Below are 12,207 nucleotides of genomic sequence, written 5' to 3'. Positions count from 1 at the left end.
AAAGTAAACTTTATTGAAGTGTAACAGATACATGGAAAAGTGTGCCAATCTTAAATGTACATCTCATTGAAATTTTGTAATGGAGCACACTTTTGTAGCCAAAACTGTGCTAACAAAAACACAACCAGCACTCTAAAAGCCCCTCTGATGCCCCCTCCCAGTCACTGTGCTCCCCACACTTCCCCGCCCCCTCTTCTGACTTCTAACACTGTAGAGGAGTCTGGGCTTCGGTCCCTGCTGCATGTATTATATCATTCCCCAACTCAGTGATAATGATAAATAACATTTATTGAACATTAAGTGCCAGGCCAGACTTTGTGCTAAACTTACACCCATTGCTCTATTAATCCTTACAGCAATTCTACGAAGTATTAATAGTTCTAATGCTCCATTGTACATTTAAGGAAATTGAAGCCTTAAAGGGTCCCAGGTCACATGACAAGTAAGACCTATTCAAGACCTGGGAAAGATTTACTGAGCTGCTCTTGAAGGTCCTGGGAGGGGTCCTTGTAATTTTGTATTCATTTTTTTTTCAATGTTTATGTATTTTTGAGAGAGAGAGAGAGACTGAATGCGAGCGGGAGAGGGACACAGAGAGAGGGAGACACAGAACCTGAAGCAGGCTCCAGGCCCTGAGCCATCAGCACAGAGCCTGATGTGGGGCTCAAACCCACGAACCTGTGAGATCAGGACCTGAGCCGAAGTCAGACGCTTAACCCATTGAGCCACCCAGGTGGCTCATTTTCTTAAAAATACCCCTGCAAGTCCTCAAGCATGGACCTGAGTCAGAAGTAGAATACATTTGTTGCTAAAGGACCTGGGTGAGAACATTCAGTTCCAAGGGTTACCTACTTGCCAGGATGCATTCAGCACTCACTCCTTCCTTATAGCACGTGCCTCTGCTTTTCCTCCTGGCATCCCTCTGAAAGGAGGTAACTTGCTCAAAGGAGGATAAGCGCCCTGCTGACATCCCCAGTGTGCTCTGAGGTAGTGTGGGGTAAAGTGACTCTGTGCACATCAGCACAAATTACTCTCCAGTTCTTTCATTTATCTGTAACTTTATTTTGGAGGAAAATTTTAAAACCTTTTAGAGCCAAGAAAGTTTGTTGGACTGGTCCTTCCATCCAGCTCCAGCTTGTTAGGAGTGTCTGGGACATCTCTGCCTTTGGCATATAGCTGTTACTTCCTGTCTTTAAAAACAAAAACAAAACAAAAAACCATTTTGTATTCTCTTTTGACTTTCTCTGGGCAGTCCTTTGTTTGGTATTTTATACCCATACATCTGGACAGTAACATATAAGATGAATGTTCATTCTTGCCTCTGCGATGCTGCCTGTGTCTCTCTCTACCCCAGAATCCCTTCTTGACTTCCATTCCCCTGGACCCTGAAGTTTTCTAAAACCAAAGCCAACTATTGTCCCAGGCAGCAGATAATTCTCAGGTCCCAGCGGCTCTGGTATGTTCCCCTAGATCTTGGCCTGGTAGTTCCTTATTACCTTATCAGCTCACTGGTGCTTACATATATATATATATATATATATATATATATATATATATATATATATATTTTTTTTTTTTTTTTTTTTTTTTTTAAGTCAGACGTTTCAGTTGTTTTCAGTGAGGGTGTTGGCATGAACCACCTAGCCTGCCATTACTAGAAGCATAAACTCTGACATAAGTGGATTATTAATTTATATTATTACCAATGCTTTTAGATAATCTACTTAAATCCTTTCATTTGTTTTTCAAAGCAATTGGAGACATTGCATTATTTCCTTGAGGGAAGAAGCCATGTCTGTTTGTTTGTTTACTTTAGTATTTCCTACACAGTGAGGAGATGATGTCCAGAGCTGAGATTTGGGAGAGGCAAGTGAGGCACTCACCACAGGCATAAAATTCAGCAGGGGAGGTGCCGAAAAACTCAGTAATCAAGATAAAGACCATTTTAATGTAATATTTTCTAAAAAACCAAAATTAATGCAAAAAAAGTCTCCATTTGGGGTACCTGGATGGCTCAGTCGGTTAAGCATCTGACTTCAGCTCAGGTCATGATCTCACGGTTTGTGAGTTTGAGCCCTGCATTGGGCTCTGTGTTGACAGCTCAGAGTCTGGAACCTGCTTCAGATTCTGTGTCTCCCTCTCTCTGCCCCTCCCCGGCTCATGCTCTGTCTCTCTCCCTCTCATGAATAAACATTAAAAAAAAAAAGTCCCTAATCAACAGATTTCATTTTTTTTTTTTTTTAATTTTATTTTTGGGACAGAGAGAGACAGAGCATGAACGGGGAAGGGGCAGAGAGAAAGGGAGACACAGAATCGGAAACAGGCTCCAGGCTCCGAGCCATCAGCCCAGAGCCTGACGCGGGGCTCGAACTCACAGACCGCGAGATCGTGACCTGGCTGAAGTCGGACGCCCAACCGACTGCGCCACCCAGGCGCCCCCAGATTTCATTTTAAATAAACACAAGATCTGACCCTGTGCTTGCATGTCTCACCTCACCCACCTTACCCTAATCTGGCCCTGTCAGATCTTGTCTATTTAAACTATTGCACCATAGTATTATTTCTTGATTGCTAAAATTTACTTACATGTTGTGCCCAAGGTGAGTGCCTCACATGTTCCACCCTAGTCCTGGCTCTGGGTTCTTAGTACTTTTAATTTCTCTGAACCTCTGGTCATCTAACAGACTGGGTGAATACTTGGTGTACAGTCAGTGAGTTTCTGTGCCCAGCAAAACCCCTGCACAGATCTGTGTTCAGGCACATCACTCATAATTCCTGTGATGTTTGCTTTACTCACTTCCTCTAAAGGCAAGTGCTCCAGTGCCCAATTAAGAGGAGGCAAATCTGTCTTCCACTTCTGGGTTTACTTAACAGAGCCTTTGCCCTGGGCTTTTTAAGGCTGCTTTCAGTAAACAATGAGTAGCTTACTAAAAATATTCTTTTTCACTGAGGCCAAGTTACAAAAAGAGAAAATATTATATATGAGCAAGGAGAGAGGGCCCTGCAAAGGCGTGTCTGGAGCAGCACTTACTGGCTCTGCCCCAAGAGCTTGAGGCCCCTCTGAACTGTGCTGGATTTCACACACCTGACATCAAGATGAGATCAGGGCTCCTAACTGCATCCAATCCATCTTTCCATGTTCCAAAACTGGCTTCCTTAGTAGCTGGGTCTGGGGTGAGGAGAGTAAGTCCAGAGAAAGGTTTGCAATTGGCCAGGCTCCCATTTTGAAAGCTTCCTCCTGGACTTAGGACAACACTGTTGGAAAGATGGATATGTGTTTAACAGCTTCCCATTTTATTACCTGCAGACAAAGAAAAAAAGATACAAATAGATGTTTAACCACACAAATAATTTACATTACTGTCTTCTTTATGACTATGAAGTAATAAAATAAAATTAAATCAAGAGCAATAATGATTTCGGCCCAGTGGTTACTGGGCAAAAACTGATGTTTACGTTCTCTCTGGAAACCAAACTGAAATAAGAAAACTTATAAATGGAGTGTTGGGAGCACACTGTAGAATTTTTCTTGGGAGAAATTTTCACTGAGTTTTCAAGTAAAAAGTATATTAAGCTACTTTTTCCTTCCATTATTCCTTTCGTCATGAGGGCCTGGGGCAGGTGGGCACCCACTGTTCAGATGCCTCAAGCCATCCTTGTTGAAACCCCAGGCTGAGGTGCTCAATGCAGAAAGCAGAGAGCTCAAGAAAAGGGAAAAGTAGGAACATGTACCCCGGAGCCCAAGTCCTCTACAGGACTTGAGAACCTTAGTATCTCTCCTGGACAAAGCTAACTTCCATCTGACCAAAAATAATCACAGCTGAGAAATGAAGGACGAAAAGAGAATAAAGCAGAGAAGTATGAAGCCTTAGGACTGGCAGGAGCCGTGGAAAGGTCATCCAGTTTAGTCTTCACTATCTGGGAGGACAGGCCCCAAACCACTCTTAGTAGATGCTGGTCTCTTCCCCTTTGCCCTGAATGGGTTGCTGTAATTCCCCCAGAAACAACTTTCTGAGGCTTGGTGTCCCTGCTCTAAGGTTAAGGTGGGGGGTGGAAAGGAAAATCAATAGAAGCACCTGTTTTATTGTTGCTGCTTAGGCACAGAAATTTGTGGATCCCATGTGTCAGAGCTCAGTCCAGGATAGATCACATCTGGGGAATTTCCCAAGAGGATCTCAGCCTTAGCATTTGGTGTTCATGGTATCAGAACTGTCCCTGTCTGCACGGATATTGTTAAGATTTTGAATGTTTTTTGGTATTTCTGTTTTAGTTCATCATTTGCAGTTTTTTGATGAGCCCACCACAGCTACGACTTTTCCAATATAATTATCCTCAGTGGAGTATCATCCTGGGTTACTGCATAGGAACCTCGTCTTTTATCTGCATCCCCACATATATAACGTATCGGCTGATCATCACTCCAGGGACATTTAAAGAGGTAGGTGCTAGTGTGTGTGTTCAGAGTAGTTAAATCCTTTTGGGAGAAAAGGGTCTTGTTATGCTCTGTTCGAAAGAGATGAGTCCACCACATGAAGCTCACCTACACCATGGTGTAGACCTGTGACGGCTGCCTCTGTCACCTTAAAAGGCATCCCATAAGCCTCAGATACAGTGGCAAAAGAGTGAGCTGGTTATTTGCATGTGCCACAGCACACAGCTTGAGGTGTGTATAGCATTCTATACTCATCAGATAACTCCTCTGCCTTCTGCTTGCCATTGGGCATGGACATCAGATCTGTCATGTCTGAAGCAGTATGTGAATTTTAAGTAGAGATGATGGTGGAAAATGTCCATGGCCATTTTTCTAACAGCAGTATGATGAGTGCTATTTTGAAAATCATCACTAAATAAGGATGTAGTAGTTTTAGCTTAAGGCATTAGAGTAAAAACAACTTACCATTATAGTAATATTAATACAGTAATGAACAATGTGCTCTAAAATTTTAGGGACACCTGGGAGGCTCAGTTGGTAGAGCATCTGACTCTTGATCTCAGGGTTGTGACTTGATCTCAGGGTTGTGAGTTCAAGCCCCACGTAGGGGTGGAGCCTACTTAAAAAAAATGATAAAATTAATTTTAATCATAGAACCTTACAGTTTGTATAAGATTGTGTATTTTTCAAAGCGTCTTCATGTATATTATCTCATTATGCTACCAAAATACCTTGGTCCATAACATTCTACCTATAAGGGAGGGAGGCCTCATATGCAATTTTGTTATAGTTAAGAAAAAAAAAAAAGACTAAGAGAAAGGTAAATTTCTTAACTCTTTAGGGCCCTAAGCAGATCAAAAGTTGGACTTTTATGTGGAAAGTCTACCACTTGTTCACCTGGAATTTGGAGGATAGCATATGCACCTGCATCCTGGAAGTCTCAAGTTTGGAGTCATTCAACTAGATTAGGTCATTGTTGTAAAAACCTCCAGTAAACTACACAAAGATCCTGGGAAGATGTCCCCTAATAAGTAAGCATTCATGAAGACGTCAATAGTGATCCGTTTTCTTAGATTATCATCTTGTAAAAGACCAGGGCCTGGCAAGTTTTGAGAGTAATGGTAGTCCAGCAACTAGAATGCTGCCAAAATATGGCAAAAAGCGGACCTGGCATTTTGGGATATCAGCAACCAGAAGGGCAGCAGAATGGGTGGCTAGGGACTAGAATACAAAAGCCAAAATTCTACTTTAAAATGCTGTTCATTCCACCATTCTACCAAACACCTTAGTATACACCATACACCTTCTCTCCCTGCACAACATAGCTCCACTTAAGGGTAGTTAGAATTATTGGGGCACCTGGATGGCTCACTTCGTTAAACAACAGACTTCAATCTCAGCTCAGGTCATGATCTCACTGTTTGTGAGTTCGAGCCCCGTGTTGGGTTCTGTGCTGACAGTGCAGAGCCTGCTTGGGATTCTTTCCCTCCCTCTCTCTCTACCCGACTTGCACTCTCTCTCTCACAATAATTAAAAAAATTTTTTAAAGAGTAGTTAGAATTATCTGTGTCCAGTTCCAAATTACCAAGACATAATTCTGTTTAATCAGTTATGATTTACATACTCGTCTATGGGGAAGGATGGTTTGTGAAACTTCACTTTCTATGGCTTGACACGTCCCGGTAGCTGATGAGGACTGGAGCAACTCCTTTTTAAGGGGATTTCTAGTGCGAGATTTCAGTACTTGAATGGTAAGGTCATTAGAAACACAAAATACATAATTTTATTAATTTCATTAATGGTGCAGCTAGAACTGTTTGGATTCTATAGGCCCTGCTCCTTAAAGAACTCCCAGAACCAGGAAATAAAAAGATTGAATGGGGGGGGGGGCGGTGCCTGGTTGGCTCAGTCAGTTAGGTGCCCCACTCTTGATTTGGGCTCAGGTCATGATCCCATGGTCCTGAGATGGAGCCCCTTGCTCCCCACCCCTGTCAGGCTCCATGTGGAGCCTTCTTGAGATTCTTTCTCTCTTCTGCTGCCCCTCACCTGCTTGTGTGCATTCTCTCTCTCTCTCAAATAAATAAGAATAAAAAAGATTGAAGGACTGAAACTAATGTAACATTGTGTTACTTTCAAAAAAGAAAAAAAGATCAGAGGGGACTACATACTTTTTCAACCCAAAATCTAAAGGATGAGAAGCAGAGCTTCACCTAAAATCCATAAATCAAATACTACTTTCAGATCCAATTTTGCCCACTTCCTATACATACAGACTTTTGGCCATCAAAAATTTTACTAAGCCACTCAGTAAAGATTTTTCTAAGCCTCTGAAGTGGTGCTGTTTTTCCTTCTTCACAACCCTGAGCTGCTTCATGTCACCTTGATGCTAAGTTTTACAAGGTGGGCTGTATATTTCATACCCAAGCCCAAACATATTTTAGATCTGTCTTAAAGCTTCTGTGTACTTCAGCTGTTTCTAAGCTAAAGACTCTCAACCTTTTCCCCATGGTGCGTTCTATGTCAACATGAGTTTGCTTTAGGAGTAATGACTTAAATGGTCACATCTTTTTCAACTTAGTTATGATAATTTGTACCCTTGTATGAATTAACCAGTACTCCTTCACAGGTAGATTCATTAAATCAGTAACAGCCCAGCCATTACGGTGACTGCTGGCACTGCACCATGCCTGGGGTGTATATGCCGGGCACAAGGAGCCTGGCTGAGGGGTGGGGGAGCTGGGGGACAGAGGCCAGCACTCACTCTGCTCCCCAGGCCCTGTGTGGCCACAGCAGGCCTCCTTTGTCCAGAGAAAAGGATGCCCTTACCCAGGTCATCAAAAGCATGTTATAGGCCAGTGGAGGGTTCTATTGAAAGCTCATTATTTTCTCCCATTAGTGTTACAGTGATATTCTTAGCTTACAGACGGTTATAGTTCCTGAATATGTCATTTTTTAAAGTTTTATGTATGTGTGTATGTATGTATGTATGTATGTGATCTCTATACCCAACATGGGTCTCAAGATTCCAAGACCAAGAGTTGCATGCTTTCCGACTGAGTCAGCCAGTTGCTCCCTGAATGTATCATTTTTATCTACATTTGAAAGCAAATTGGGAATTCCTTTGTTTAAAAAAAAATTTAATGTTTATTTATTTCGAAGAGAGAGAAAGTGGGAAAGGGGCAGAAAGGGTGAGACAGAATCTCAAGTAGGCTCCACACTGTCAGGCGCAGAGCCCGACATGGGACTCAACTCATGAACCATGAGATCATGACCTGAACTGATATCAAGAGTTAGACACTTAACCCAACTGAGCCACCCAGGCGCCCTGGGAATTTCTTTCTTAAGGAAAGTCAATGAGACTATTCCAACTTACTATTAAATGCCATTAACATGCTATTTAAATGTTTCAATACTAAGGTTGAAATATTTTTGCAATACTGTTAAATTATAAGAATGTTTATAACATCATATTTTCTTCTCAACAGCGTATCATTAAAGGTATCACTCCCGAAACACCAACAGAAATTCCCTATGGGGACGTCCACTTGAACGCCATATAAAACACTTCAATGAGAGGAAAATGGCTTCCCAACAACCTCTCCTCTGGTTCTGACTAGTCATGCCTCGCCTTCTCCCCTCTGAGTCAGAGTTTCCAGCTAAGCCTGACAATGGAAGGGCCTTCTTCACGGAGAGACAGTCCCAAAGACTATGGTGCCCAGACTGTAATGGCCTCCAACTACTTCTTTCTGTGAAATCTCCCCGACATATTACGTTAGCTCTGTGACATAGCTGAACTGGACTATTTTGGATGTGCGAGGGTGTGTATGGAGGTGATGAAAACCACCATCTAGTCAGTTAGAATTAGGTTTAGAATCAAGTTTGTAAAAGTCTCATGTATCATTTCTTGTTATTATCATTGGTATCTGACATCCATTTGCTTCTAAAGGTTTCACTGTCATGAATGCATAAACCACGTAGGAGAAAACAGGGATGCTGTTTTGCTAGCCATATACTTTCTGAATAGCATAGAATTCTGTAGCTGGAATCTACTAGAACCCTTTAACCTGTGTGCTGCTGTGGAGTCAGGAGAGGAAGATGTAGAAACTAAACTCAAAAATAATGTATACATGTGAGCATGTGTGTCTGTGTATACTGTTGCTTCAGTGTATCCTTATCTCTATTCCAATACTTTGGGCCCATTTCAAACTATATGAATTTCCTTTAATTTTTCTTACATTAACAAATTCCACCTACTCAAATGTGTATGTATGTTATTATAAGGGTATAACTGCTACACATGTTCTGTCACCTTCTCCTTTTCCTATGACACTACTGTAGCCACACACCTTCCTTTATGGGTCAGTGTTCAGCGTTTGCTGCACTTCATTGCCATCTTCCTGTCTCTGCCAGCTAAACATTCAGGATAACATTCCACAGGCAAATCTGGCCTATTTCATCAGTGACTGTGGCTTGGCCGTGAACTGCTTTGAAGATGGATACTGACAAATGCATCTTCAGTGCTCAGTTAACTATCTGGTTTAAGCTCTGTTTCAAATGACTGGGTTACTTTGCTCTGTGAAGAGGATAAGTGCAATTCTTGCTTATAGGATATATAGGTCTGGCACCCTGACTATACCCAAGGCCATCCTTAGACCAGAAGTAATTGGAGACTTTGGGTTAGCCTTAAATGGAACTCCCCCAACCCTTCCTGGTGACAATCAGGACTGTGAGTCCTCCAGATAATTTCCCAAGATTGAGTCTAAACTAAGTAAGGCTGATTGGAAAAGGGTCAGTTAAATGAGTAGCTTTTCATTTCACATAAAGCCTTTAATACATATCAAGTGAACTTGACCTTTTGTGGCTTGTGACTCTCAGATGTGTAAGTAAAGAAGCAAATTCACCTTGTATAAGATTTCCTCATCAAAATCTTAAAGGGAATAAAGCCTAGTCAATGATAAAAGGACTCACTCATCTAGCCCCATATCACTTCACTCCTCTATATAAATCAAATTTGATTCTAACCTTATAGAAAGAAGACCCATATAGCAGAAGCCTGGTTTTATCCAATTATAGATCTTCCTCTCTTGGCTTCCTTTCCCCAACAATTTCTGCCCCAGACATCTTCCTGTGTTCCCCCTACATCCTTCTATTTCTGATTCTTTGCCTTTCTCAGCGGGATATTTTCCTTATAGATGTGAGCTGCTGAGAAGTTTCCCGAAATATTAGAGGAAAAGAGAAGAGGGATTAAAAAATGTCCCTCACTGACCTACCTTCATTATCTTCACTCTTTCCTTCCTTTATGCTACCGTATTTCCATTTTCTTTGCTTTCTTTCAAGCTGAAAGGAGAGGGATTGTATAAGTGGCAGCATATTCAGTGGTAAATAGCTTTGCAAATTTTAAGAACTACTTTATAAAGATATTCAGATATGGATTCTTTCCATCCCACACACACTTATACATGCTTCAAAGATATTATTTTTTAAAAAGCACTTTTTCAAACAATTAGAGTTGGCCAAGCCAGGTATTGAGGGAATTATATAGGCATTTTGAAATGTTGTCAGACTTCACTGGACTTAAAAAACAAAAACAAAAAACAAAAAAAAAAACCTCTGTTCTGCATAGTTTGCATTTCCTTGAGCCCTATTTATCAGTACTACTATGGATTTTTTTTAAAGGAAAACGTAGAAGTAGGGAGATGGACTTTAAAACAATCTTTTAAAGATCTTTTACATTTAATGTAGTATTTACATAAAAGTAAAAATAAAAATGGAATTGAATTGTAAAGTTAAGTACTGATGTTAATTTTTTTTTTTTTTTTTTGCTGTGATTTTATTAGTAAGAAATACCCAAGAAATAGGCAAGACACAAGACAAAGGCATGGTTGTCTTAGGAAACATAAAGTTGTTTCCTATACTGATAAGTAATGAAGCCAAAGAATTCATCACTCTTCCAGAAAACAACCCATTTAAAATTCGTTCCATTTGTTGTGCAGACTGCATATGACTTGTAACCTAAATTCATTGCCCTGGCTGCCCCATCTGGAGATGAATGCAAGAACCTGACAAGCACAAAGTCTATATAACAGCTCCAAAATCAAATCGTGAAAATCGAATCAAATAATGAAATCTCAAAATAAGGCAAAAAAAGTTCTTTGGTGAGATGAATCACTCCTCGCCATCGTTTTTACTAGGCTTGTTAATTTGATGACACTAATCTCAGAATTTAAGCTTAAATATGAATTTCCATTTAATTTATCCACCCCACCGCCAAGCCTTAAAAGGGAGATTATTCTCCTAGAATTAGGATCATATTCTCCCTGGTAAGTAGGAAAGAGTGACCTGATATGTTCTACTTGTTGTATAATTGATTTGGGGTTCACTGTCAAAGCAAAGCTTAAAACTATGGAATGCAACGGCTTCACTGTGGTGTTTCTTACACATATCTTAGTGCTTAGCTACAAAATCATACAGTTGAAGCCTGGTTCCTTTCTTAGCAAGTCTCTTTACTCATAAATCAACAACTGATGCTTAAGACACCAGAATTGTTCAGAATGGTTGTCTTCATTAAACAGCAGTAACCAGAGGACATTTTCCACCATCCCTTTTTTTTCTTTTTTTTTTTTTTTTTTTTGGTTAGGGAAGGGTGGGGAAGAGAAGCAGTAGTTTCCTCAGAGAGACTATGTTGCAACCTGTTATCCCATAAGTAATGCAATAAAAGCAAAATAGTCTTATGCTAAGTGGGAAGAGATATATAGTTTAAAGTCATCATGGAACTCACACAAGGTGAGGGGCACCTGAGTGGCTCAGTCAGCTAAACATCTGACTTCAGCTCAGGTCATGATCTCATGGTTCGTGAGTTCGAGCCCTGCATGGGGCTCTCTGCTGTCAGCGCAGAGCTTACTTCAGATCCTTGGTCTCCCTCTCTCTCTGCCTCTCTCCTGTGCATGTGCACAATCTCTTCAATAATAAACATTAAAAAAAAAAATAAATAAAACACAAGGTGAGTTACACAAAAGGCTCTTAACTAAAAAGTTGAGCTTATAAAGTGCTTATTTGAGAAGGATGCTAGCAAATGAAATTTATAAATCCAAGTGTAGGAAAAAGAAACATTACAACAGAGAATATCCCTAAATTGTAGAAAGCTGTTCTGGTTCACATGAAATATTTTAGTTTTTGACTTTTTTTTCCAGTATCAGAGATAAGTAAATGATCTTTATTACAATTTGTCATGATTAGTTCCATGGATGGAGTATTTCAAATCTCTTAACTTTTTCTTTTCTTACTTTCCCTTCATTGCTTACCTTTCTCTAAATTTTAATGACAACAATATTTTAAGGTTTAGGTAACCACAGTACAGGCAGAGCAAACCTGGTGATCTACCTAATTTCTCTGCTCTTTTTGGGCTCTGGAAATTTTTTTTTATTAAAATTTTTTAAATGTTTTATTTATTCTTGAGAGACAGAGTATGAGCAGGGGAGAGGCAGAGAGAGAGGGAGACAGAATCCAAAGCAGCCTCCAGGCTCCGAGACATCAGCACAGAGCCCCGATGCGGGGGTCAAACTCACAAACCGTGAGATCATGACCTGAGCCAAAGTTGGACACTTAACCGATTGAGCCACCCAGGTGCCCCGGGTTCTGGAAGTTTCTAAATGAAGGTGAGGTTATTTCCTCTGCTAGAATGAAACAATACTCCTCTCAGTTGTTTTAGTGGGCATTTACCACAATGGAAAAGATAAACGTTTTAGGATGGAATCTTAAATATTGTCTCTCCTTTG

General features: G+C 40.6%; 1 protein-coding gene and 1 long non-coding RNA gene across 7 annotated transcripts in view; one reads left to right on the top strand and one right to left on the bottom strand.

The window, feature by feature from the left end:
- Positions 1 to 10,222, top strand: part of SLC6A4 (solute carrier family 6 member 4) — a 48,381-nt gene extending 38,159 nt beyond the window's left edge. For all 4 annotated transcript variants that reach the window (XM_040455439.1, XM_040455440.1, XM_040455441.1 and 1 more), the window contains 2 exons: positions 4,271 to 4,438; positions 7,918 to 10,222. In XM_040455439.1, coding sequence (XP_040311373.1) covers positions 4,271 to 4,438; positions 7,918 to 7,992 — 243 coding nt within the window. In that variant the 3' untranslated portion in view covers positions 7,993 to 10,222. The remainder of the gene's footprint in view (positions 1 to 4,270; positions 4,439 to 7,917) is intronic.
- On the bottom strand, positions 786 to 9,810 carry LOC121017267 (uncharacterized). Of its 3 annotated transcripts, XR_005784697.1 has the most exons (4): positions 9,703 to 9,752; positions 6,057 to 6,175; positions 3,086 to 3,301; positions 786 to 1,190 (listed from the first exon to the last, which is right to left on the bottom strand). It is a non-coding gene; the product is annotated as an uncharacterized LOC121017267 (long non-coding RNA). The 3 variants fall into 3 exon arrangements; XR_005784695.1 differs by lacking the exon at positions 6,057 to 6,175 and having other exon boundaries at positions 9,703 to 9,810; XR_005784696.1 differs by lacking the exons at positions 6,057 to 6,175; positions 9,703 to 9,752 and adding an exon at positions 4,898 to 5,874.
- Positions 10,223 to 12,207: the final 1,985 nt, after the last annotated feature.

The sequence above is a fragment of the Herpailurus yagouaroundi genome, unplaced genomic scaffold, assembly GCF_014898765.1.
Source record: "Herpailurus yagouaroundi ecotype Mexico unplaced genomic scaffold, PumYag 215, whole genome shotgun sequence".
Lineage (NCBI taxonomy): Eukaryota > Metazoa > Chordata > Mammalia > Carnivora > Felidae > Herpailurus > Herpailurus yagouaroundi.
This window is presented reverse-complemented; position numbering and strand designations above follow the sequence as displayed.